Source organism: Labeo rohita, chromosome 15, assembly GCF_022985175.1.
Source record: "Labeo rohita strain BAU-BD-2019 chromosome 15, IGBB_LRoh.1.0, whole genome shotgun sequence".
Taxonomy (NCBI): domain Eukaryota; kingdom Metazoa; phylum Chordata; class Actinopteri; order Cypriniformes; family Cyprinidae; genus Labeo; species Labeo rohita.
In genome coordinates this window covers 35,591,638-35,616,722 of record NC_066883.1, presented here as the reverse complement: position 1 = coordinate 35,616,722, position 25,085 = coordinate 35,591,638, and the positions used below count along the sequence as shown (strand labels likewise).

Below are 25,085 nucleotides of genomic sequence, written 5' to 3'. Positions count from 1 at the left end.
TTTTTAATTAAAACTAATCAAAATGTTATTTATTTATTCATACATTTCGGCATTTGGTCTCCATAAACCCCTCTAAGAAAAATGGTACACGTGTATTATACATTTAATGTTTCAGGAACCACAAAATTGAAAGAGAATAAGTAAAAAAGAGGTTGTGAAAAGATCCGTAGCAGCTGTAAGTAGTTTGTGCTCTGTCGGTTAAGATCTTTATCAAGGTTGAATACGTCATTGTCTAGCTCTTTATTTACAAAAGTAAAGTAAATAAAATACTTTAATGCTTTTTGTTTAGTAATTGCTTGAGGGGGATTTTGTTCTTCAACTCGAGTTGAAACCAAAAGAAAAAAGAAATTGTTGAAAAGAAGTAACCATGACTCACTATCAAGACTGAACTGATGTTCCAATTGTTTGTAAGAGTGGGGTAAATTTTATGGGTTTGGCTTCAATGTGCAACTATTTTTTAGCTGTACAAAACAGCTTGTTTTGGTGCTTGAAATTGCAAATTGGTGTCTTAACATATTATTAAGTTGGCTTGAGAAAGCCAACTTACTGATCTACTATTTAAGAATATTATTATTATTCTTCTTCTGAGCCAAATTTCGGAATCTGTCTCCTCCTAGAGTTTTCTAGCTAGAACCACCAAACTCGGCCCAGACCTTCAGACTGGTCTGACTCGGTGTGCTGTATCTTTTCAGACTGATCCGGTTTACAGTTTTCGTAAACCAGACTACCAAAACCACCAAAAATCCCATAGACTTACATTGAAGGAATGTTCAAATGAGCCAACACTCTTCAAACTCCCAGAATCCCTTGAGGCTCAATCAAGCTTCCCTTCAATGTATGATTTCTAATCCATTTAGACTCATTTAAGCTTCCACTCTAATATTTCTATTTCTAATCTATCTAGCTATCTAAATCATGCTAGCAACATGCTAGTAACATGCTAATCTTGCTAACATCATGCTAATAGCTTGCTAATCATGCTAGAAACATGCTAACGACATGCTAATCATGCCAGAAACATGTTAGCAACTTGCTAATCATGCTAGAAACATGCTAGCAACTTTGCTAATCATGCTAGAAACGTGCTAGTAACTTGCTAATCATGCTAGAAACGTGCTAGTGACTTGCTAATCATGCTAGAAACATGCTAGCAACTTTGCTAATCATGCCGGAAACATGCTAGCAACTTTGCTAATCATGCTGGAAACATGCTAGCAGCTTTGGTAATCATGCCAGAAACATGCTAGAAACTTGCTAATCATGCCAGAAACATGCTAGCAACTTGGTAATCATGCCAAAAACATGCTATAAACATGTTAGCAACTTGCTAATCATGTTAGAAACATGCTAGCAACTTTGCTAATCATGCTAGAAACATGCTAGCAACTTGCTAATCATGCCAGAAACATGCTAGCAACTTGCTAATCATGCCAGAAACATGCTAGCAACTTGCTAATCATGCCAGAAACATTTTAGTGACATGCTAATCATGCCAGAAACATTCTAGTGACATGATAATCATGCTAGAAACATGTTAGCAACTTTGCTTATCATGCTAGAAACATGCTAGCAACTTTGCTAATCATGCTAGTAACATGCGATTAACATGGTAACCATGTTAACAACATGCTAGTAACTTGCTAACCATGTTAGCAACATGCTAGTAACTTGCTAACCATGTTAGCAAAATGCTAGTAACTTGTTAACCATGTTAGCAACATGCTAGTAACATGCTAATCATGCTAACAACATGCAAATCATGGTAGTAACTTACTAATCATGATAGAAACATGCTAGCAACGTGCTAGTAACATGCTAATCATGCTAACAACATGCTAGTAACTTGCTAGTCATGGTAACAGCATGCTAATCATGTTAGAAAACATGCTAACAACATGTTAGTAACATGTTAATCATGCTAGCAAAACGCTATTAACATGCTAATCATGTTAGAAACATACTAGCAACATGCTAATTGTGCTAACAACATGCTAGTAACTTGTTAATCACGATAGAAAAATGCTAGCAACATGCTAGTAATATGTTAATCATGATAAAAAAATGCTAGCAACATGCTAGTAACATGTTATCCATGTTAAAAACATGCTAATCAGGCTAGAAACATGCTAATAACTTGCTAATCATGCTAACAACATTCTAGTAACTTGCAAATTATGCTAACAACATGCCAATCATGCTAACAACATTGTAATCAGCCTATAAAAATACAAGCAATAAGCTAATTATGCTAAAACATGCTAACAACATGTTAAATTCTGTAAGCAATGTGTTAAATCATGCTAGCTGTTTCCATACTTTTACAACTGCTTCAAACTTTCAGGCTAGGCTTTCTCAAGCCAACTTAAAGTTTGTTCTCAAACTTTACCCATCTAGTTCTCCTTATTTTCCAAAAGCAGATAGTGAACAGTCTCACCCATAATTATTTACATGTCACCAGTAAATAAAAAGACGAGACTATCGGGGTTTTTTACTCCTAAATTTTGCTTCTACAAAGTATTTCATTTCCTTATTTTCATTATTAAAGCAAATAAATATAATAAAACTAGGCTAGATTACAAAATAGTCAAGACGAACTTTAATGTTATTGTGAAAGCCTGACCAGAAAGTTTTAAGTAGTTTGATAGATTAGTTTGTCGATATTGATATTTATATATATATATATATATATATATAAATTTTTTTTAAATAAAAAATTGCTTTATAAATTAAATTTAGCGTTAGTATTAGAAGTAGTAGTAAATCCTCATTATGTTTTATTACCCAGGATTCACTGGACAGGATGTCAGTCTGTACTGCTGGGTCCCAAACCGGGCGTTTGGTGGGAGGCGCATGACAGGGAACATAAGCGGCGTGCGAAGTTACGGAGAAGCCGGCAGGATGACCGTCACACGGAGAGTCCAGCAGCGGAACCGGTGATGTTTACCGGCGGTTTACGGTCCGAGGATTAGCGTCGCGGAGACAATCATGGGCGTCGCGCTAAAGAGCTGGAGGGCCAATGAAGGACCCAAACACTTGATCCTGGTGAGATGAGAGATTTACTCAACTGTCCATATGGGCTAATAGTGTATTGAGTTGTTTGAGTTTGAGATGTTGTCAGATGGACTGATGTGTGTTTTTGTTTTGAGCAGATGGTTTGGATTGCAATAAATGTCTATTTGTTCTGGAGTACATTCATGTTGTACTTTAGCGGATCGCAGTATTATTATCTACACAAGATGCTGGGGGTAAGAACTTGAGTTTCTGTTTCACATTTGGGGTGTGTGAGTTTTACAGGCATGTAATGTAATGTATGGTGTAGATGTTTGTTTATAGTTCATGTGTAATGTTTTAGTATTTTGAGTTTGAAAGGTTTGTTTCAGACAGACAGAGTTTGACAGGTGTGTGTTTGCATTTTACTCTGTGAGATATTTGTGTGTACAGATGGTGTTTGTATTTTTGTGTTTTGCTGTGAGATGCACAGGATGTCCACAACACTCCTGTGTGAATCAGGCTAATTGTTGTCACCGGTTGTTGTGTAATGTCCTGGAAAGATGCTGCACAGGGACAAACAACTTTCCAAAGACAGACCACACTTGTGTTACCTAAGACTTTTACAAGTTTACGCCAGACTCTGTCTGCCTCTGTGTGTGTGTGTGAGCTGTAATCCCTCATGTGTAGCAGGGCTGTTATGTTCAGAGCTGAACAGACGTGTAACAACTCGCTCACTTCTGTACAGGAATCAATGATCAAACACCACTACAGCACACAGCACACATAGCAACACCCACGTATAATAGAGATTTTCTGATAGATTTTAGTCTTTAGAAAGTGCAAAAACAACTTACTTTAGAGTATTTATTGTCAAAATGATTACATTTTCTATGTAAAATATTTTTCTGATAACATTATAACTGTTTCCTGAGGTTATTGAACATGTTCAACATAAGTTTATTTTATTTTATTTTAATTTTCTGTCAGAAACGGCATCTTTTGTGCCATTTTCATGGTCTTTGGCTTTAAAAAGTTGTTCTAACCCTTGTGTATGTGTTTCTTCAGCTGGGTCTCTGCATTAGTCGAGCGTCGGCCTCCGTTTTAAACTTCAACTGCAGTTTGGTGCTGCTGCCGATGTGCAGATCGCTGCTTACCTTCCTCCGAGGATCTCAGCGGGTGAGACAGGGGTGGACTTTAAAGGGGTCATCGGATGCTAAGTTCACTTTTACTGTTTGAACATTAATGTGTGTTGGCAGTGTATGTACAAATCTATCCTATAATGATAAAAAATGATGCAGTGGTTTTTAATTAATCTGTAAAAAAAAATAATATCCCCTTTTTCAAATCGAGCCGTTCTCAGATGCCTGTCGTTGTGGCGTCACACCCACAGAGGCCACTCCCACGATAGTTGATTGACATGAGCGTCTTACCTCAGATCAGCTGTAACAGTCCAACCTCCATGTTTTGATGCCGGAGCAGAGATGTAAGTTAGAAAAGAATTAAGCGATAGAGGTGTTGTGTTCCTGGATGTAATAATAAACATAGTGGTCATCATTTACTCCCGACATCTGAGCTGCTGAAGATGCAGTGGATTACGTTTGTTTGTGAAGGGAATGCGGCTCCCGATCTACATAAATGCGTTTATATTCGCGCAATCATTTGTGATCCAACTTCACTTACAGCAGAAGTGAGTGTAAGGGTTTTTTATGAATCTTTGCGATCGCCTTTCCTAATAATGTGGTAGTTAGCAAGTTTAGCGGCTAAATGCGGCTAAAGTAAACAGGCTCGTCACTCCGCAGAGAGAAGAGAGGGGCGGGGCGAGCAGAGCTCATTTGCATTTAAAGCAGCCTCGACCAGAATGGGATGATATTTGCAGAGCTGATTTTGGCAAGGTAAAAAGGGTGTTGTTTTACACTACCATTAAGAATTTTTAACCAAAGTATGTTATAGAATTTTCATTAAGACCCTAAGGAATCATATTAATTAAATGGGCATCTGATGACCCCTTTAAGAAATTATTTTGTTAATACATTTATATCAAGTCTGTGGAGTCGCATAAATGCACTTTGTACTGAATTGGTGCATAATCAAAAAAAAAGATCCTTTTATGATCCTTATTAAGATCCTTTTATGATCTATTGAAACTCACAATAATATGTAAAATATCAGTAAGCTTAAAATATGTAAAATCATGATTTAGTGAGTACTTGCAATTGGGAGGTGGCTGTTCTGAACCCTAACCCCTAAATTTCAACACATGAAAATTATATTAAAATATTTTTTGCAATTTATTCCATTGTTGTTGTTTTAAAAAAAGTGAAGTTCAAAATATATTTTATATTTTGTATATTATGAAACCAAAAAAATGTGTCCTGCATTTTCATATCACTACAGTGTTTTAGTCCATTGGCTGAGACTGATTTTAACTACACCCCTACATTTATGATTAGGAAATATTTATGTGTCCCTCTCACTCATAGCTACAAGGTGATTAGTTTTCAGAATTTTTCATCTTTTTGAAAAGTCTGTGTGTAACTTTAAGGATAGTCACTACCAAACTCCCTTTTTCTTTTTTTTTTTTTTTGCAATTAAGCATACTTTTTTGGGAGTTATTGCATAACATTTAGTTTTTATATGTGTATCACTGTTCATAACTGTGATAGCTAACCATGTGCTGATTAGCATTTTTGAGTTAGCTTCAAAAGTATCTAAAATTGTCACAACTGAAACATTCGGTGAAGTTTCAGTAGTGACATCTTTGTGTTTTTGGATGTTATACCTTAAAATTGTCACTACCGAAACACGACTAAAACATGTCATTGTGTGACAAAAGGGAACAAATAATCTTCATATTTGAGGGAAATTTTTAGTACAGTTATGTAAATTTTTAGTATGTTTTAGTATGTGGGTTAAAATTCTGTAATGTGATATCACTACAAAAATGTGCAGTCATGACCAAAACATGGGGTGTTTTGTCATAAATAAAGTATACTGAATTATCAGCTAAGAAACTGTTTGGTTCAATATATATTCAAACTAGTCGGTGTCAATCCTAAACTTTTTCTTTTACAACGAAAAATAGCATTCAAAATACAACAAATCTCATAAATCACACTTGAAATATTGTTAAAATTGTAATAGTTATTGATTTACCTCTGTAAACGTTTTAATAAAACAGAAAAAAATATTTGCAATGTAGATGTAAGCAAAATCTTAATAGGTCAAATATAACCCTTCTTATTAAATTATATATTACTGTGTTTCGGTAGTGACAAATTTGGTTAGAGAACAAATATTCTAAAACTTTCTGAACATACAATATGGGAATTAACTGCACAGTTACTAGAAATCTGTTCCTTGGATATTATGTAATTTGTGTACAGACGAAGTTTGTGATCTAAGATGTTTGTAGATTCAAAATCATTATCTGCCATGTTGAATGAGGGTTGCTTTGACTCTCTGACTCTTTCTCTTTCTCTCAGGTGACCGGTAGACGTGTTCGTCGGCTGCTGGATAAGAGTAAAACGTTTCATGTGGTGTGTGGAGTCGCTATATGCGTCTTCTCAGGTGAGAAGCTGATCTGTGATCAGATTAAAAACACTCAAAACTAACCATAGTTTGTGTTGTTTCTGCATAGTCTGGTCCATTTATTTCACCCACATAGACAGGAAGAGACTGTCTGACTAATATCAAAGTGAGCAGCCACAGTTCACTTGTTGTACATGACGTTTAAGAGGCTGTTCAATTCAAAACTGAGAGAGCAGATATGCTGCAAAATATTTTGTTTACTTGAAATGAGGTGTCAAGATCAAGATTTGATGCCAGGAACCTATTCACTTTTTAAAATCATGTGACTTTTTCCTCAGATGTATTATTCTTACAACCAAGAACTGTTTTCTGAACTTGATTTTTGTTTGTACGGCCAAACAACAAGATGCAGCCTGTTAATTTTCAGAAAGATTTTACCGATGTTATGTAATATGCGTCAGATGGTTCACGAACAGACCAAACAGACTCCAGAACAAATAGAAAGACCACGTAGACAGACAGCAGATAATGCTTCACTTCACGGGGGAGGAAAGACAGATTAGTTGGGTTGAGTCACTGATCTGTCTGAAAAAGTTTTTGAACAGTAAGATTTTTATTTTTTTTTTTAAAGAAGTCTCTTCTGCTCACCAAGCCTGCATTTATTTGATCCAAAGTACAGCAAAAACAGTAAAATTTTGAAATATTTTTACTATTTAAAATAACATTTTTCTATTTGAATATATTTTAAAATGTAATTCATTCCTGTAATCAAAGCTGAATTTTTAGTACCATTACTCCAGTCTTCAGTGTCACATGATCCTTCAGAAATTATTCTAATATGCTGATTTGCTGTTTAGGAAACAATTTTCATTATTATCAATATTTAAAACAGTTGAGTATAAGGAATTATATAAATTAACACTTTTATTTAGCAAAGATGCTTTAAATTGACCAGAAGTGATGATAAAGACATTTATAATGTTACAAAAGACTTTTTTTTTATTTCAGATAAATGCTGTTCTTCTGAACTTACTATTCATCAAAGAAACCTGAAAAAATTTCTGCTCAGATGTTTTCAACATAATAATAATAATAATAATAATAAATGTTTTTTGAGCAGTGAATCAAAATATTAGAATGATTTCTGAAGCATCATGTGACTGGAGTAATGATGCTTAAAATTCAGCTTTGAAATCACAGGAAAAAATTACATTTTAGAATATATTCAAATAGAAAACAGTTATTTAAAATAGTAAAAATATTTCAGAATTTGCTTTTTTGCTGTTCTTTGGATCAAATAAATGCTTATTTAAAAAACACTGAAAATCTTACACTACCAGTCAAAAGTGTTTGAACAGTGTGTTGCAAGGTTATTATAGTAAACAAAAACTAAAAGAATAAAAAAAAATATATTTTCATTACTGGAAATTAGGGCTGTCAAACTATTAATCACAGTAAAAAATATAAGCCTGAGTTTGCCTAATATATGTTTGTGCACTGTGTGTAATTATGTATACATAAATACAAATATATTCATGTATATATTTAAGAAATATTTACAAGGAAATGTATTTATTATAATTTTAATATAATTTATATTATTTATAAATAAAAATATTTGGTACATAACACATTTCTCTTAAATATATACATGAATGTGTTTGTATTCATATGTACATAATTACACACAGGACACACACATATATATATTAGGGAAACTCAAACCTTTATTTTTATTTGATTAATCATTTGAAAGCCCTTCTGGAAATTTAGTAAAAGTTAACTTAAAATATAAAAAACTTAGTTTTTATTTCAGTTAAAGGAAACTTTATTTCAGTATAGTTTAAGTTCATATACTAGAATAACCACGACAAAATAACTAAAACTTTAGCTAAAATGTTAAATAAATAAATACTAATAATAGTAATTAGTAAAAATAAAAATAGCCATTGTGCTGTTCCCAGTCAAAACTGCTTGTAAATCTCATTATTATTACCAAATCTTGGATTTAATATTTTCGTTAACTTGTTTTCTTTCAATTAGCACAGCGTTTGTATTTCTCTTTGTAAAAAAACTAAGGTGCATAAGCTCAGATCAATGATGTCTACGACCAATCACTTTTATAAAGCAACACAAAACCTGTGCTAACTGAAAGTAAAAGTTGATTAAAAAAAGATAAAATCCAATATTTCCTAATAATATAGCATAAAATGAAAGAACAAGCCGTTTTTGTGGCTGGTGACTTTTGACCGGGAACATCACAAGAGTAACAACTTTGAGAAAAAAATGCAAAAAAGTACAAACAATATACATTTTTTTTTTAGGAAGTTGTTATACCCTGTGTGAGCAATAACATGGCATTTTCTGGAAAAAGAAAATCCTCCCTGGGTCAAAATGACAAAACACAACATGAAGGCTAATTCAAAATCTATGTAAAAAAACTATGACAGCATCTCAATGGTACTAAAATAACTGTGGTATGTGGGTGTCTGAGAGTTTGACCTGGTAAATAACTCCGTCTAGTGTTGCAGTGACTGGCTAGACGGTTTGCCGGTCGACAGGTGTGTATGTGTGTGCTTATGTATTTGTGTGTTTTGTGTGTTTGTGTGTGTTTGTGTGTGTGTGTGTGTGTGTTAAGAACACAGGAATATCCCGAGGGATTCCCAGCTGTTTTTATCTTCTGTCTGAGACCCCCCCCATTTCCTGTCTCAGTGCATTGTGGTTCTAATTACAGAGCTCTAAGGCATCTCGTTACCATGACAACTGCAACACACAATCACACACAATAGAGCTGCTGAATAGACAAATTATCTACCACGCATATTTGACTTGTGGTGTCATTTCGTGTGTGTCTGTTCTGTTCTGATGATGTTTATGGGATGTTGTTGTTGTTTGTCCGTGTTTATGTCTGCAGTGGTTCATGTGAGCGCTCACCTCGTGAACATGGTCAGTTTCTCAGTGAGATATTCAGAGGATTTCCCCGCGCTCAATGTCGCTCAGTATCGAGGACAGGTAACACACAGACATTTACATAACTCAGTGTTTGGAATAATTACAACTTGTTTAATGTTTGTGCAAGAGTGTAGGTTTAATTTTGGCATTGGTGAGGACATAACAGCAGACAACAGACATGTCCTTGTTTGGTCAAAATTATCGCTAGGGACAATTTAATAGTGGCTGGATATTGGTAGGGACATGTCATGGCGTCCCTACTAAATTCTGCATCGTTAAAAATCATGAAAAGCGATGTCTGACTTTTTAAACCATAGTTCAGATTCTTAAATATGAAGAGGTCAAACAACAGATTAATGAGTTCATTCCAAATTTCACAAAAAGCTTATGGGCGTAATTATGACGTAAGTCAGACATTGCAGTGAGTTGTTGTTTTTCTAACTCTTCTGAGGAAGATTTTGGTCAGTTCTTTTTAATGTTTGTCCATCCAGTTTCATTGTGTAGGTGCTTTTCTTTCTGTTTTAAAGATGTTTTCTTTGGATTGTTTGAGTACTCGAAAGAGAAAACAGGAAAATATAACTTACTTTTCCTGCTCGCTAAATTTCACATGCATAAACAAAAATCTGGCTCTAAACCTCTTTTCTTTATTTGAAGAAAGTTGATGTAGACAAGTATGGAAACTGTCCAAAGCTCAGTTAACTCTAAAGCAGTCATAACTCTACACTATAATGAAACCATGGTTAATTTTCTTAAGATTTGTATTTGTGTATGCTTTCTTTCTTTTTTGTTTTTATAACTGATGGTTTGATGTTTTCTATTGTTTAATTAAAAAAAAATGGCAATCAGAAAAAAAGATTTGCTATACACACTAGGAAGTCTGAATCTGAATCAATTTGGTGATTTGCAAACACGCTTAGAAGTTCTGATCTGAATCAGATGATTCGCGAACTTGCAGCAAAGTCCCGATCTGAATCAAATGATTCACAAAACCGCACCGAAGTTCAGATCTGAATCAAATAATTTTGCAAACCAAAGTCCTAATCTGAATCAAATTTCCATTTCCATTTAGTCATTTAGCGAATCAAATGATTTGCGAAAATGCTCCGAAGTACTGATCTGAATCAAACGATTCACAAACCCGCACCGAAGTCCTGTACTGATTCAAATGATTTGCAAACCTGCACTGAAGTCCCCGTCTGAATCAAATGATTCTCAATCTGAAGTCCCGATCTGAATCAAATGATTCATGAACATGCACCAAAGTCCCGATCAATCAAATGATTTGTGATCCGTGCTCCAAGCTGCTAATCTGAATCAAATTATTCGAAAACACGCTCCGAAGTTTCAGTGTTGTCGTGAACCTGCAACAGTCTTGTACTGAATCAAATGATTCAAAAACATGCTCCAAAGTCCAGTCTGAATCAAATGATTCACAAAAACGCTCTGAAGTTCCAGTCTGAGTCAAATGATTTGTGAACCTGCACCAAAGTCCCGATCTGAATCAAATGATTCACGAACATGCACCGAAATCCCGATCTGAATCAAGTGATTTGCGAACACTCTCTGAAGTTTCAATCTTTTGGAAACCCGCATCAAAGTCCTTTACTGAATCAAATGATTCACGAACACGCTCCGAAGTCCCGATCTGAATCAAATGATTTGCAAAAATGCACAGAAGTACCGATCAATCGATTCCTGATCCACGCTCCAAGGTCCCAGTCAGAATCAAACGATTCATGAGCATGCTCCAAAGATCCAATCTTTTTGCAAACCCACATCGAAGTCCCGTGCTGAATCAAATGTTTTGTGAACCCGCACTGAAGTCTAGATATAAATCAAATGATTCTCAAACCCACACTGAAGTCTTGATCTAAATCAAATGATACACGAACCATCACCAATGTCCAGATCTGAATCAAATGATTGCTTGAGCACTATGTGCTTTTTAAAACCATTACAAGCGATGTCCAGATTTGAAATGAATAGTTTTTGCTAGTGAATAGCTTGAACTGAATGATCGAAGTCACAAGTTTGATTCAGTCGGAGCGGTTTGTGAGTTGTTCCTCTGCTTTTCACTTTTTCGGCCATGTTTGCATAACACTGTCAGTACTACTACTGGCTACTAAAAATGTTTTAATCTTTTCAGGATCCCAGAATTCTCATCATAAGCACAGGTGACTCACATTTCCAAATCTACCTATTTACTTACACATCATTGTGTTGTGTTTAATATAGTAAAACCAAAATTATTTCAGTATTAATTATATGCTATTATAGGTATTTAATAATAATTTAAATTAACTTTTTATATTTCCAGTTGAATTTTTAGTAATTTTGCTATGTGCGTGTCATTTTTATTTATTTTTTTTAAATTACTGTTTGGGTTTAATGTATTTTATTTCAGTCTAGTGCAGTTTAATTTTTTATTTATAGCTAGTAATTATAGTACTTGAACATACATTTTTGTTTGTTGACAAGGCAAAATTGCAAATTTTCCAAAAATATTTATATAGTTTCGGCTGTATTTAATTTGTCAAAATATGTAATATACATCATAACCTTGTTGGCTCCTCTCTCAGTTGCTGGAGTTACTGGTGTTCTGTTGGTGCTGGTGTTATTTCTGATGTTTACAGCGTCGTCTTCCTGTATTAGGTGAGAATCTCTAACCTTTTAAACTGCTATTTGACCTGAATCTGACCCTAGTCTCATCTCCTAGACTTCACACACATACCCGCACGCACATACTCGACTGTAATTACCGAGACGTTACCTGGAGGGGTTCTTCCCCTCTGATTGATCTGGGGCAGATAGGCTTCTCCTCTCTATTGTCCTGCTATAATTGAGGTGCTTTAGTTCACTTTAGGACACTTCAAGAGCGTCTCGTTCAATCTAAGAGACCTGAATGCTGTGCTGCATGTTCTTTTATCTGGCTCTCTCTCTTATTTGAGTGCAATTGTGTGTGTTTTTCTCAGAGTCTCAAGTTACGAGATTTTCTGGTATACTCACAACCTCTTCATTGTGTTCTATGTTGTTCTGATGGTCCATGCAGCGGGGTGAGTTGATAACTGTATTTACCTGAAACACATACAAACAAGATAATAATGTGAAAATAATGTCATTAATTTGGACGGAAGAAATTCCAGTTTGCATAGTCTCCAATTTAAATAGTATGCAAGATTAAAATGAGTGTAAATATGCATTAAAATAGCATGTTAGATGTCTATGTCATGCATACTTTTTGTACTGTTATTACCCACAATCCATTGCTATATGAGAAAAAGTTTAACAAATTTGCAAATTTCAAACATAAAATGTTAAGCAAAATAAATTTGTATGATTTTTGTTTGAAACACAATTTCTATTAATTTTTAAAAATCAAATTGTGAATTTAATTAATTATTTAGTAGTTATTTTTAAATAAACAGGTCTTTAGAAAGCTTAAGTGACTCAAATTTGAACTGATGAAGACATGACATTATCAACTGACTTTAACTGTTTACTATTGTCCTATTGAATTATTGACGCACTATTTTCCTGTTTAAAACTGTATAGCTGCTTTGATGCAATCTGTATTATATAAAGCGCTATATAAATAAAGGTGACTTGACATCTGTTTGTGCATTCTTGCATGCATCTTCCTCTTGTTATCTAAACATCTAAACATCAAGATGCATTTACTTAAGATGCAAAATTAAGGTATGAAGTATGTTTTTTGAGAAAATGAATTGAATTAAGTTAAAACAAGAACAAATGTCTGTCACTGACTGTTTTCCAGTCAGTTATGAAAAGGTCAAGTGATGAAAAAGTACAGTAAAAGCTGTTTTCATATTTCTAGTGTTTGGGAGCACATGTATTCAAACCTTAAGCTTTTTTTTTTGTAAAATTATTTAAAAAGTATAGTATAGTATAGTATCGGTAGGAAGTTGTGTTTTCAAACTTCGAATTGTTGTTATTACATTTAGAGACCATTTGACATATTGCATTCCCTTCAAATTATTCCTTAAATGTTCTTTACTTAGTCTTAAAAAGATCTTGAATTTACCATTATAAAAGTAATACTGTGCAAACTGGGACTTTTATTTACCTGTGTGTTTTATGTGATATGATTGACACCTCTCTGTCCAATAGGGGGGCTTTAAAGTATCAGTCAAACGTGGAGGCCCACCCACCCGGCTGCGTGCACAACAATCTCACTTCATTGACCAATCACAGAGTAGCTGGAGAGAAGGGGGCGGAGTTTCCAAATGCACCACCGACAGTTTGTCAAGAAGAGGCTCGTTTTCAACCCCATTTTCCTCAGGTCTGTCTGTCTGTATAGAATTAAATAACTGATCTTTCATGTTGTTTATATAGTTTTTGTATGTGCATCTGTATATAAATCATTTTTTATTTGTGTAAAGTTTTTGTGTGTGTGTGTGTTTTAGACGTGGTTGTGGGTCTCTGCTCCTCTCTGCCTTTACTGTGCGGAGCGACTGTATCGTTTCATAAGAAGCAGCACTTCTCCTGTTACCATAGTTTCTGTCGTTAGTCATCCATGCGATGTCGTAGAATTGCGCATGTTGAAGAGTGGATTTAAGCCCCGCCCTGGACAGGTAAGCCCCGCCTCCACAAAATTACATTAAAGTTTGTTTACAAACATTTAAAGGGGAAATACAATGAAAATCAGGACTTTCCTTGCTCTTTAAATTACATAGTTCAAATTTTGGGGTCAGTAAGATTTTTTTTTTTTTTAAAGAAATTAATACTTTAATTTAGGATAGATGCATTTAATTAATCAAAAGCGACGAAATACATTTATAATATTATTAAAGATTTCTATTCTAATTAAAAATGTTCATTTGAAAATTCAGCTTTGATTACAGGAAAAAATTACATTTTACAATATACTCGCATGGAAAACATTTATTTTAAATTGCTTTTACTGTATTTTTGATCAAATAAATGTAGCCTATATGGGGCCATATATATAAACATTTAAAGTTGCTTGTATGCGTTTTGTTTATGTATTGTGTGCATGTTATTCATGTCAATTTGTGTGTGTTTTTGTGATATTTTCTCTAGTACATCCTGCTGAACTGCCCAAGTGTGTCGTCATTTGAAAATCATCCATTTACTCTTACCACAGTGAGTCTGTTTGAGTGTGTATTACTCATGAGATAAATGCACATGAATCCCACTGCAATGTCATAATTGCTATTGGAAACTCAGCCATTTATTTAGGCTTCAACTTGGGTGAGTCAATGAAAATCACGACTAAGTGGTAATGGTTGTAATCATATTGCACATTGACATGTTTTTATCCAAAGCAACTAGCAAACTATGGACACAAAAACAATTACGAATGTTGTTATTCTGACTCATTTTGAATGCACATCATATCATAGTTATGATTTCCAAATGCACAAGCAGGAAGTTCATAGCAGGACCTGAAAGCAGCATGCAAACATGCACGTTCTTCATGAACAGAGCTTGAAGGCGTTTTCAATGATGTAAAGCTGTTGAAGATTGTTACAGTATCAAATTGCACTCTCTTTTAAACAAAACATTCCGTGATGGCTCATGTAAATGATTCCATTTTTAAAACGTGCAGATTTTAGCGATACATTTCTCTGCACTTACACACTTAAAACGATTGCATTCTCTGCCAAGTAAAACTTTTTTACCCAGTCATACACTTTGCTTGGAGTCTTGCTGCCCGCAGGGGTCTGTTTCCTTTAATGCATGACTGTACCTGATCCTCACACTCAATCCCTGCTCTCTGTGTGTGTTTGACTGTGTTCCTCAGTGTCCAACTGAGAAGAATGAAACATTTGGTATTCATCTCAGAGTGCTGGGAGACTGGACCTGTGAGTGTATACACACACACACACACACACATGAACAATTAATAAAATACACTGTGATCTATATAATCTAGTTCAAAGGTTTCTGTCAGAATGTGTGACGTTTGGATTAAAACACACTCTCACGCACACATTTATGTTTGCTCAGTCAAGACACTTTCCATTATGTCATGCTTTAGAGATACAAGTTCCTGGAAGAAAAACACACTTAACAAAAGAAATCCCACATGCCAGTGCAAATACACACGTACGTCTAGTGGGTGATAAAATAGGCAAGAAATCCCACCGATTTACAATGAAGGACTTATCCATGTCTAGAGACCAAAAGGAGACAGTAAGCAAGTGTAATTAACCACATAGTAACACACTAACAACCATCTAAAATATTTATTTTCTTGTTATTGCATGTTATAATGTCAGAAATGCATGATATAAACTTGCAGTTGTGAGAAAAAAGGGAGAATTTTATGAGATGTACACACGGAATTGTCTGCTATAAAGTCAGAAATGTGAGATATAAACTAGCTAATGCAAGAAAAAAATGAGAATAATGAGATGTAAACTTGCAATTGCATGTTATATAGTCAAAAATGCAAGATATGAACTTGCCGTTGTGAGAAAAAAGTAAGAAATGCAAGATAAAAACTTGCAGTTGCAAGAAAAAAATGAGAAGTAAATTGTTATAAAGTCAGAAATGCAAGATATAATATTGCATTTGTGAAAAAAGTGAGAATTATTAGATGTAAACTCACAATGGCGTGTTATAAAGTCAGAAATGTATGATATAAACTCGCAGTTGCGAGAAAAAAGTGAGAACTATGAGATGTGAACTCGCAATTGCATATTATGAAGTCAAAAATGTAAGATATAAACTTGAAGTTGCAAGAAAAAAGAAATGAGATACAAATTCGCATTTGCAATTAAAGAAGTGAGAATCATAAGATGTGAACTTGCAATAGCGTGTTATAAAGTCAAAAATGCAAGATATAAACTTGCAGCTGTGAGAAAAAACTGAGAATACTGAGATGTAAACTCACGATTGCATGGTATAAAGTCAAAAATGCATGAAAAACTTACAGTTGTGAGAAAAAAGTGAGAATTATGAAATGTACACTTGCAATTGCGTGTTATAAAGTAAATAAATGCATGATATAAACTTGCAGTTGCGATTAAAACAGTCAGAATTATGAGATGTAAACTCGCAATTGCGTGTTATAAAGTCAGAAATTCAGCATATAAATAATTGCGAGAGAAAAGTAAGAAATGTGAGAGATAAATGGGCAGTTGCAAGAAAAAAGTGAGAATTATGAGATGTATACTTGCAATTGTAAATTATAAAGTCAAAAATGCATGATGTAAACTTGAACTTGCGAGAAAAAGGGAGAATTATAAAATGTAAACTTGCGGTTGCGCGTTATTGTGAGAATTATGAGATGTAAACTCAGCTGTGTGTTTTTTAAGTCAGAAGTGCAGGATATAAACTGATAATTGCGAGGAAAAAGTAAGAATTGTGATATACAAATTCACAACTGAAAGAAAAGTGAGAATTATGAAATGTAAACTCGCAATTGCATGTTAAACTTGCAGTTGCATGTTATAAAGTCAAAAATGCAAAATATAAACTTGCGGTTACAAGAAAAAAAGTAAGAATTATGAGATGTAAACTCAAAATTGTGTGTTTTAAAGTCAGAAATGCAGGATGTAAACACACAATTGCGAGGAAAAAGTGAGAAATGCAATATAAAGATTCACAATTGCATAAAAAAGTGAGAATTATGAGATGGAAACTTGCAATTGCATGTTATAAAGTCAAAAATGCATGATATAAACTTGCAGTTGCGAGAAAAAAGTAAGAAATGCGAGATGCAACTCAAAATTGCATTGTGAGATGTGAACTCGCAAACTTGAGTTAAAAAGTTAGAATTACGAGAAATAACCTTGCAATTGTATTATAAAGTCAAAAATCCATGATATAATTCTCACTTTTTTTTCACAAATGCAAGTTTATGAGATGTAAACTCGCAGTTGCGTGCCATAAAGTCAAAAATGCAAAATAGCTTTAGCAGCCACATAGCAATGTGATAGCAATCATCTAGAACACCACTCACATTTTCTAAAAATTGAGTTAAGTGTTGTTTTTATTTGTACATACATTGTTGATTTTCTTTTTGTCTCTGTTATTCTTCAGTGAGATTTTCTCAGCTTCTGCTTCAACAGTCGAACAGCTCCGAGATCCTTCCTGTGATGCAGCAGAGGAGATATCCTACGTAAGTCCGCTGCGTTGTGGGAACATTGTCAGTGGTGTTAATGAAGGTCATGATCCCTCAGTATATGACAGGTTAAATGCCACGACCTTCTGACCGCCTCATTTCCTGGGAAGACAACAGTTTTTTCAGTGTCGTGTGGGCGCGGTGTCAAGTGTCAGGCTTTAACAAGCCTCGCCATCCAGTCAGAATGAATGACATCATTTCCTCACATGAAAGTGTTTTTACAGTGGATCAGTATATGTACAGTGGGAAATGTCTGCACATCCTCATCCTGTGTGTGTGTGTGTGTGTGTGTGTGTGTGTGTGTGCTTATTTATTTGTTTAGTGTGCAAGTGTGTGTTTGTTTCCTTCCTAATGTGACTGTCTAATTTTATCAGTGGCTGTTGCAGTGAATATTATTTTGTGAATGATGGGATGGTTGTCAGATCTGTTTGTATTAGCATACTGCTTGTACTAATTTTTCAGTATATATACTGAGCATATTATGCTAAATCTCTCCATGTAATACCCAAACAACCTACTACATTTGTCAAAATGTGCAGTATGTGACCAGAGCACTGTGCACAAAATACAGTATCCCACAATGCAATGCAAAAAATATTTTTTGCTTGTTATTTGATTGGACCATTAAGAGATTTTACACTAAATTGAGTTTAGAATGCAAAAATAACCAAATAACCATATGTGAGCCTAGACCACAAAACCAGTCATAAGTAGCACTGGTATATGTGTAGCCATAGCCAAAAATACATTGTGTGGGTAAAATTATAGATTTTTCTTTTATGCCAAAAATCATTACGATATTAAGTAAAGATCATGTTCCATGAAGATATTTTATAAATTTCTTACTGTAAATGTGTCAAAACGTAATCTTTGATTAGTATTATGCATTGCTAAGAACTTAATTTGGACAACTTTAAAGACTATTTGCTTATTTATTTAGTTTTCGGGTGATGTATAGATCTCAGTTTCAAAATATTGACCCTTATGACTGGTTTTGTGGTTCATGGTCACATATATCATTTCACATAATTAAAAAAAAAAAAAAAAAGTATATATATAACTAACAGGAAATGTTCTCAGAATGTTCACTCAAGGTTCTCTTAAGGTTCTCTCAAAGTTCTTCCAGAAACATTAATATAACATTTTTTTTAAAGTTATTTGGTCTTTTCTCAAAACATTATTTATACACTGTTTCTGGAAATTTCTCAAACATTTTAGTTAAACGTTAATGTAACATTTTAAATGTTGCAACTTGTTTCAGAAAGTTCCGAGAACTTGCAAAAGTTACGTTTGCATGTTTGCAAAAGGATAAAATGGAATGTTCCCATAGTGTTTGCATAAATAAGAAAAAAAAAGTCAAAACTGGACGTTTTGAATGTTCCAAAAATAGTGTTTTCATAACATTTTTATAACAGCGTTTGTTTGTGTTTAAAAACGTGAGATACAGTGCTCAGGAATGGTTTTTTAAAAAAAGCGCAGTGCCTCCACTATGTTGCCTCAAATAAAACAGTTGCTATACCAACTTGCTTCTGTAAACAAAAGCTTGCAACACTTGCCCCGCTTCCAGGGTCTTCTGATTGGTCCACTGTTTTGGAACTGACATTGATGAGTGGCTCTGCGTGTAAAAGTTGAAATTATTTTAACTTTACATGAAAATGCGGCGCTCATCTGTGAGATGCTGCAAAAGACACAAGACATGAACATAACAGTCATAGAAAAACAATGGAAAACTAGCACACTGGAATGGAAAAATGTGTTCTGCGACACTTCGAACATATTTGGTTAGTTGGGTACCGTGCAGTATGCTGAAATTAGCATGCTAGTGTTACTTTAGTTATGTTTGGAATAGAATTCTAGTGTACTGCCTACTGCAGTAGGTAAGTATAATGTATTCCATGCTATACATGGTTTGCATACAGCTTAAATAGCATGCGTAGTATGGTAGTATGTTATTCTCCCCAATCTCACTTACTCTTCTGTTTTCTTGTTCAGAGTGCACGTGGATGGTCCATTTGGCAGCCCATCGGAGGAGGTGTTAAATTATGAGGTCAGCCTGTGTGTGGCGGGAGGGATCGGAGTCACGCCGTTTGCTTGTGTTTTACAAGCACTATTGTGAGTGAACCTGTTCGTTAACCGTAACAATAGATCATTCTTAAACACTTTGGCTGTGTTCTAAATGGAACACGGGCATACTGCAATCTGTACTTAGGGGTGTGCGATATATATCGTCTGTGATAACATCGTAATTGTTGTTTTAACAATGTGCGATTTGACATTAAAGAGTATATCGCAAAAAGCAAACGAAACACCTATAGAGTGCACGCATACGTGAGGTTAAATGCATTTAAAGTGCGTTCTTTCACTGCATGAATTAGTTTATTAAAATGCATTTAGACTGATCACATATTTCAAGATACGGGGGCAGAAAATGTATATATGCAACCCTGGACCACAGAACCAGTCTTAAGTAGCACAGGTATATTTGTTGCAATAGACAACAATACATTGTGTGGGGTCAAACTTACAGATTTTTCTTTTGTGCCAAAAATCAGTAGGATATTAAGTAAAGATCATGTTCCATGAAGATGTTTTGTAAATTTCCTACAGTAAATATATCAAAACTTTGTTTTTGATTAGTAATATGCATTGCTAAGAACTTCATTTGGACAACTTTAAAGGTGATTTTCTTCTTCTTCTTTTTTTTTTATATTTTGTTTTGCACTTTCAGATTCCACATTTTCAAATAGTTGTATCTCGGCCAAATATTGTCCTATCCTAACAAACCATTGAAAGCTTATTTAATCAGCTTTCAGATGATGTATGAAAAATGACCCTTATGACTGGTTTTGTGGTTCAGGGTCACATATGCATAAAGAAACAGTCTAAATCCACAGTAAAATATCTGAAGGTGTTGTTGTATGTGTTGCAGTGATGACTGGCATCAGTATAAGTTGAGGAGGCTGTATTTCGTTTGGGTTTGCAGGGACCTTCAGTCTTTCTATTGGTTTGCTGATCTATTGTGTGGCCTTCATGAGAGGGTAAAAACACACACACACACACACACACACACACACACACACACACACACACACACACACACACAGTGGCTCTGAAAATGAATTTGGACACTTAAGACACACTTAACCCTGAAAAGTCCAGCATATAGGGCCAGATTTATTAAAATGGGCAAAGTAGTGCAAGGTTGCAATTCCAAAGTGCCGATAGACGTGGAAATTTCTGCAGGTGTTTTACTGACAACGCGCAAATTAAAAAACACCAACACAACCAACGCAATATACCAAGTCCAGTGCAAATTAGCATAGTTGCAAATAAAAAATAAAGAAGCCACAGTACATTGAAAAGAACCAGAGGCCAAAAAATTAGAAGTTTTCATGTCTTTTCAAGTCTTCACTTACAGTACTATTTTAACGCCAAAAGGTTTGAGTGGGTCTGGCCCATAGTCAGACAATAGTCAAAAAACTTTTTTTTTTTTTAATGAAAGTTTAGTTTATTGAACTTTTAGTCAAAGTCTAAAAGAAGTTTGCATATGTGTTTGTTTTTGTTTTTTGTTTTTTTTGAGTATCATATTTGATAAATCAGGCTGTTTTATTTAGAGGCCCAAACTGAACAAAACGATGCAATTTTGTGCAGATGCTGATATTTGTGACCAATAAGTAAGATGAAATTCTCATAGCTTGTAATGTAAGTCAGTGAGATCTTTATAAACGTATCATATCTTCTATACTTGTATCTCCAATAATATGTTTTAGTAAGATGATATTTAAATGCTTAGTTTGGTGATCAAAGCATATAATGCAATGCAATACAATATTCATTTAGAGATGAAAAAATAAACGTTTCTGATTATCATATTTGATACTTGGATTTGAACATGCTTTTTGTAAAAATGATAAATGAACAATCAAATAAACCTAAGTCTAGTAATTGTTCATCTTGAAATGTCAGCGTTATTGTAAAAATCACATTTGATTTGACAGCAAAAAGACACTTGAATCACGAGCTAAAGGTGGACATTTGTACAATTATACTAAAAGGCCTTTTACTTGATAAAAAAAACTCTAAACTATAAAATAATGACAGTAAGTGTGTGGTAGATCGTGTGGAAGAAGTTTTTCATCTTTATAGGATTAAATTGCATGAACGTCATAGAAAAATAATATAAACACTGAATGGAGTATGCATGAAAGTTACAAAAGGCTATAGTGCCACCTACTGGCTGATGTTATACATATGCAAATGTCTAATGTGAAAAAACTTAAAATCTCCTTTTCCTAAGTTATTGTTCTCTCTCTGTAGCTATGGCGGGACAATCGTCCAGATTACCTAAATGTTCAGCTCTACCTCAGTAATACTCAAGGATTACAGGTGTGCACTAATTAATATTCATTTATAACTTGTGGGTTTTTTTAGATGCAAGCTTTGCCTTTTTTTTGTTTTCATTATTTGAGATTAAAATATGCATAAATCAGTTGTCATACTGAAGTAATGTCTTTCACTACTTTGAAGAGCATTAGTGAGGAACGCTACCGTTTCTTGAGCTCCAGGCTTCGGATTGGTCGGCCAAAATGGAAGCTCCTTTTCCAGGAAATCGGGAGAGCCAATCAGCTGTGAGTATGATGAATGTATCCATTATTGGCTGGAATAATATAGTTATGGAGCTCATGGTTGCAGTAATCAATGATGTGTGTGTTTGTCCGGCAGTAAAAGAGTGGGGGTTTTCTGCTGTGGACCCAAAGGGATCTCTAAAGCGTTACACACTCTGTGCAATTCAAACCCACACTCAGGAACTGCATTTGAGTACAACAAAGAGTCCTTCAGCTGAGGGACGTGAACAAACCCATCGTTTTAATGGCAAATAAAAAGCCATTAGAATATATCTCTGTCTGTGAGGAATGAAGACAAAAGAGGACAAATGCAGATGAAGACGTCTGGAATTCATGGACGGCATTCTTGTCTAAAAATGTAATCCTCGGACAAAGAGACGGAGAGCTGGTAAACAGTGTAAAGAGATGAAAAACTTGCACTGTTATGTCTTATTCAGGGAGTATTTGTGATTAACCTGCACAAGCTTTAAAGGAACAGTTCACCTAAAAATGAAATTTTGTTTTAAATGTGCTCACCTTCAGGCCGTCCAAGATGTACATGAGTTTCTTTCTTCATCAGATTTGGAAAAATGTAGCATCACATCACTTGCTCACCAATGGATGTGAATGGGTGCCGTCAGAATGTCCAGACAGCTGATAAAAACATCACAATAATCCACAAGTAATCCACACCACTCCAATACATCAATTAAGATCTTGAGATGCCAAAAGCTGTGTGTTTGTAAGAAACAAACCCATTATTAAGACATTTTTGATATTGAACCATTGTCCATAATCCATATTAAGTCTTCCTCCAGTGAAAAAGCGTATCTCCTGTTGGTCTCTCACATCAAAATCCACCCACATATTTGTTTAGAGCTGTTTTGACTTGTAAATGATGCTTGATCTCTGCAGATTTCTCTCCTGATTCAAACCAGACCACTTTTTCACTGGAGGAAGCATTATTATGGATTATGTACTTGTATGTTGGCCAGAAGCAAGCTTTGAAGTTTTAAACATCTTAATAATGAGTTTGTTTTTTACAAACACACAGCTTTTGGTTTCAAAAGATGTTAATTGATGGACTGTAGTGGAGTGGATTACTTGTGGATTATTGTGATTTGTTTTTATGAGCATCATTCTGACGGCACCCATTCACTACAGAGGATCCATTGGTGAGCAAGTGACGTAATGCTGCATTTCTCCAAATCTGATGAAGAAACAGGCTGATCTTCATCTTGGATGGCCTGAAGGTGAGTATATTTTCAGCAAATGTTCATTTTTGGGGAACTAGTCCTTTATAAACTGGGTTAAAAAGCTCTAGTTTGCCCAAAAATGAAAATTCTGCCATCATCTACTTAACCTTATGTGACCCTGGACCACAAAACCAGTCTTAAGTATCACAGGTATATTTGTAGCAATAGCCAAAAATACATTGTATGGATCAAAATGATTGATTTTTCTTTTATTCCAAAAATCATTAGGATATTAGGTAAAGATCATGTTCCATGAAGATATTTTGTAAATGTCCTACCGTTTTTTTTGTTTTTTTTTTGCACCCTCAGATTCCAGATTTTCAAATAGTTGTATCTCTGCCAAATATTGTCCTATCTTAACATACATCAATGGAAAGCTTATTTGTTCAACTTTCAGATGACATATAAATCTCAGTTTTAAAAATAATGACCCTTACGACTGGTTTTGTGGTCTAGAGTCACATATCATTTCACATGGTGTTTTGGCTATCAATAGTATGCTTTGGCTTATTTTATACCTTTACAAACACAAACATACACACAAACCATGTTTACAGTATACGCTTTCGTTCTTTTTAAATATTTATTTTCTTTGTATTCTGTACAGCACAACAGTACTTGTATTATGTTCATATTTTATCAGGACTCAAACTTGTGTCCTAATTGAACTGCACTGTTATTGTATCACAACTGCCAAAGATTTCATTTAATCACTGATTTATCATATAAATCTTTTTAATATTACTTTGTGTATTATATATATAAACACAGTGACGATACAAGCACCATAAATATCACTGGTTGTGTTCGGAATACTGGCTTAATGCACTGTGTATTATTTATTAGTTATCATGTGAAACAATGCATTATGCAACAATAAGCATTTTTAAACAGTAGTATGCAACAGTCATATGACCTCACTGTTACATTTTTATTGTCTTGAAAATGAAAATTGTTATTTTGTATCTGACTTGCATTTTTAAAACCAAAAAACCTGAGGAGATGTTAAAATTTTTCATTGCACTGTAAATTGAAAGGCAAATCAAGCACATTCCATTATGAGATGTAATATGCTAATCAGTACATTTTGATAGTATACTGCACTTTTTGATGAATGTGTAGTATGTACACTAGCAGTTAAAAGTTTGAGGTCGGTAAGATTAAAAAAAAGTTTTTGAAAGAAGCCTCTTCTGCTCATCAAAGCTGCATTTATTTGATCGAAAACAGTGGTTAAACCAGACTTAAAATATGTTTATGTAAAATTAAAATGCAGTGAACTAAAATTTTGGGCTTCCAGTTGATGAAAAGCCAATAATTAAATAATTAAATAAAATAAATAATCTTAAAATAAAAATAATAAAAATGTATGAGAAAAAAACATTTATATATATATATATATATATATATTAATTTTTTTTTATATATAATTAAGTTTTTATTTACATATATACATACACATATATATATATATGTGTGTGTAAATAAAAATTTAGTTACTATATATATATATATATATATATACATATACACATATATATAATACATTTATATATCTATTGTAATTAAATTTTTATTTAATTTTCTTTTTTTTTTTAAATAAATTTGACATTTTAAAGATTTAATTTGTAGCTTTTTATCATC

At 34.1% G+C, this 25,085-nt stretch overlaps 1 protein-coding gene across 1 annotated transcript; it reads left to right on the top strand.

Moving 5' to 3' along the window:
- Positions 1-2,827: 2,827 nt before the first annotated feature.
- On the top strand, positions 2,828-24,188 carry LOC127177668 (NADPH oxidase 4). The gene is made up of 18 exons (XM_051130061.1): positions 2,828-3,042; positions 3,150-3,245; positions 4,057-4,167; positions 6,474-6,558; positions 9,434-9,531; positions 11,618-11,645; positions 12,051-12,123; positions 12,444-12,524; positions 13,600-13,771; positions 13,896-14,063; positions 14,533-14,595; positions 15,257-15,317; positions 17,503-17,581; positions 19,577-19,696; positions 20,514-20,622; positions 21,902-21,970; positions 22,112-22,212; positions 22,307-24,188. The coding sequence occupies exons 1-18, from the start codon at positions 2,986-2,988 to the stop codon at positions 22,425-22,427; spliced, it is 1,692 nt and encodes a 563-aa protein (XP_050986018.1). The 5' UTR covers positions 2,828-2,985; the 3' UTR covers positions 22,428-24,188.
- Positions 24,189-25,085: the final 897 nt, after the last annotated feature.

Excerpts from the sequence above, each read along its gene's own strand:
- LOC127177668 (XM_051130061.1), top strand. The coding sequence starts at position 2,986 with ATGGGCGTCGCGCTAAAGAGCTGGAGGGCCAATGAAGGACCCAAACAC. Across the intron at positions 3,246-4,056 it reads ATCTACACAAGATGCTGGGG|CTGGGTCTCTGCATTAGTCG; the intron begins GTAAGAACTTGA and ends GTGTTTCTTCAG. Across the intron at positions 12,525-13,599 it reads CTGATGGTCCATGCAGCGGG|GGGGGCTTTAAAGTATCAGT; the intron begins GTGAGTTGATAA and ends TCTGTCCAATAG.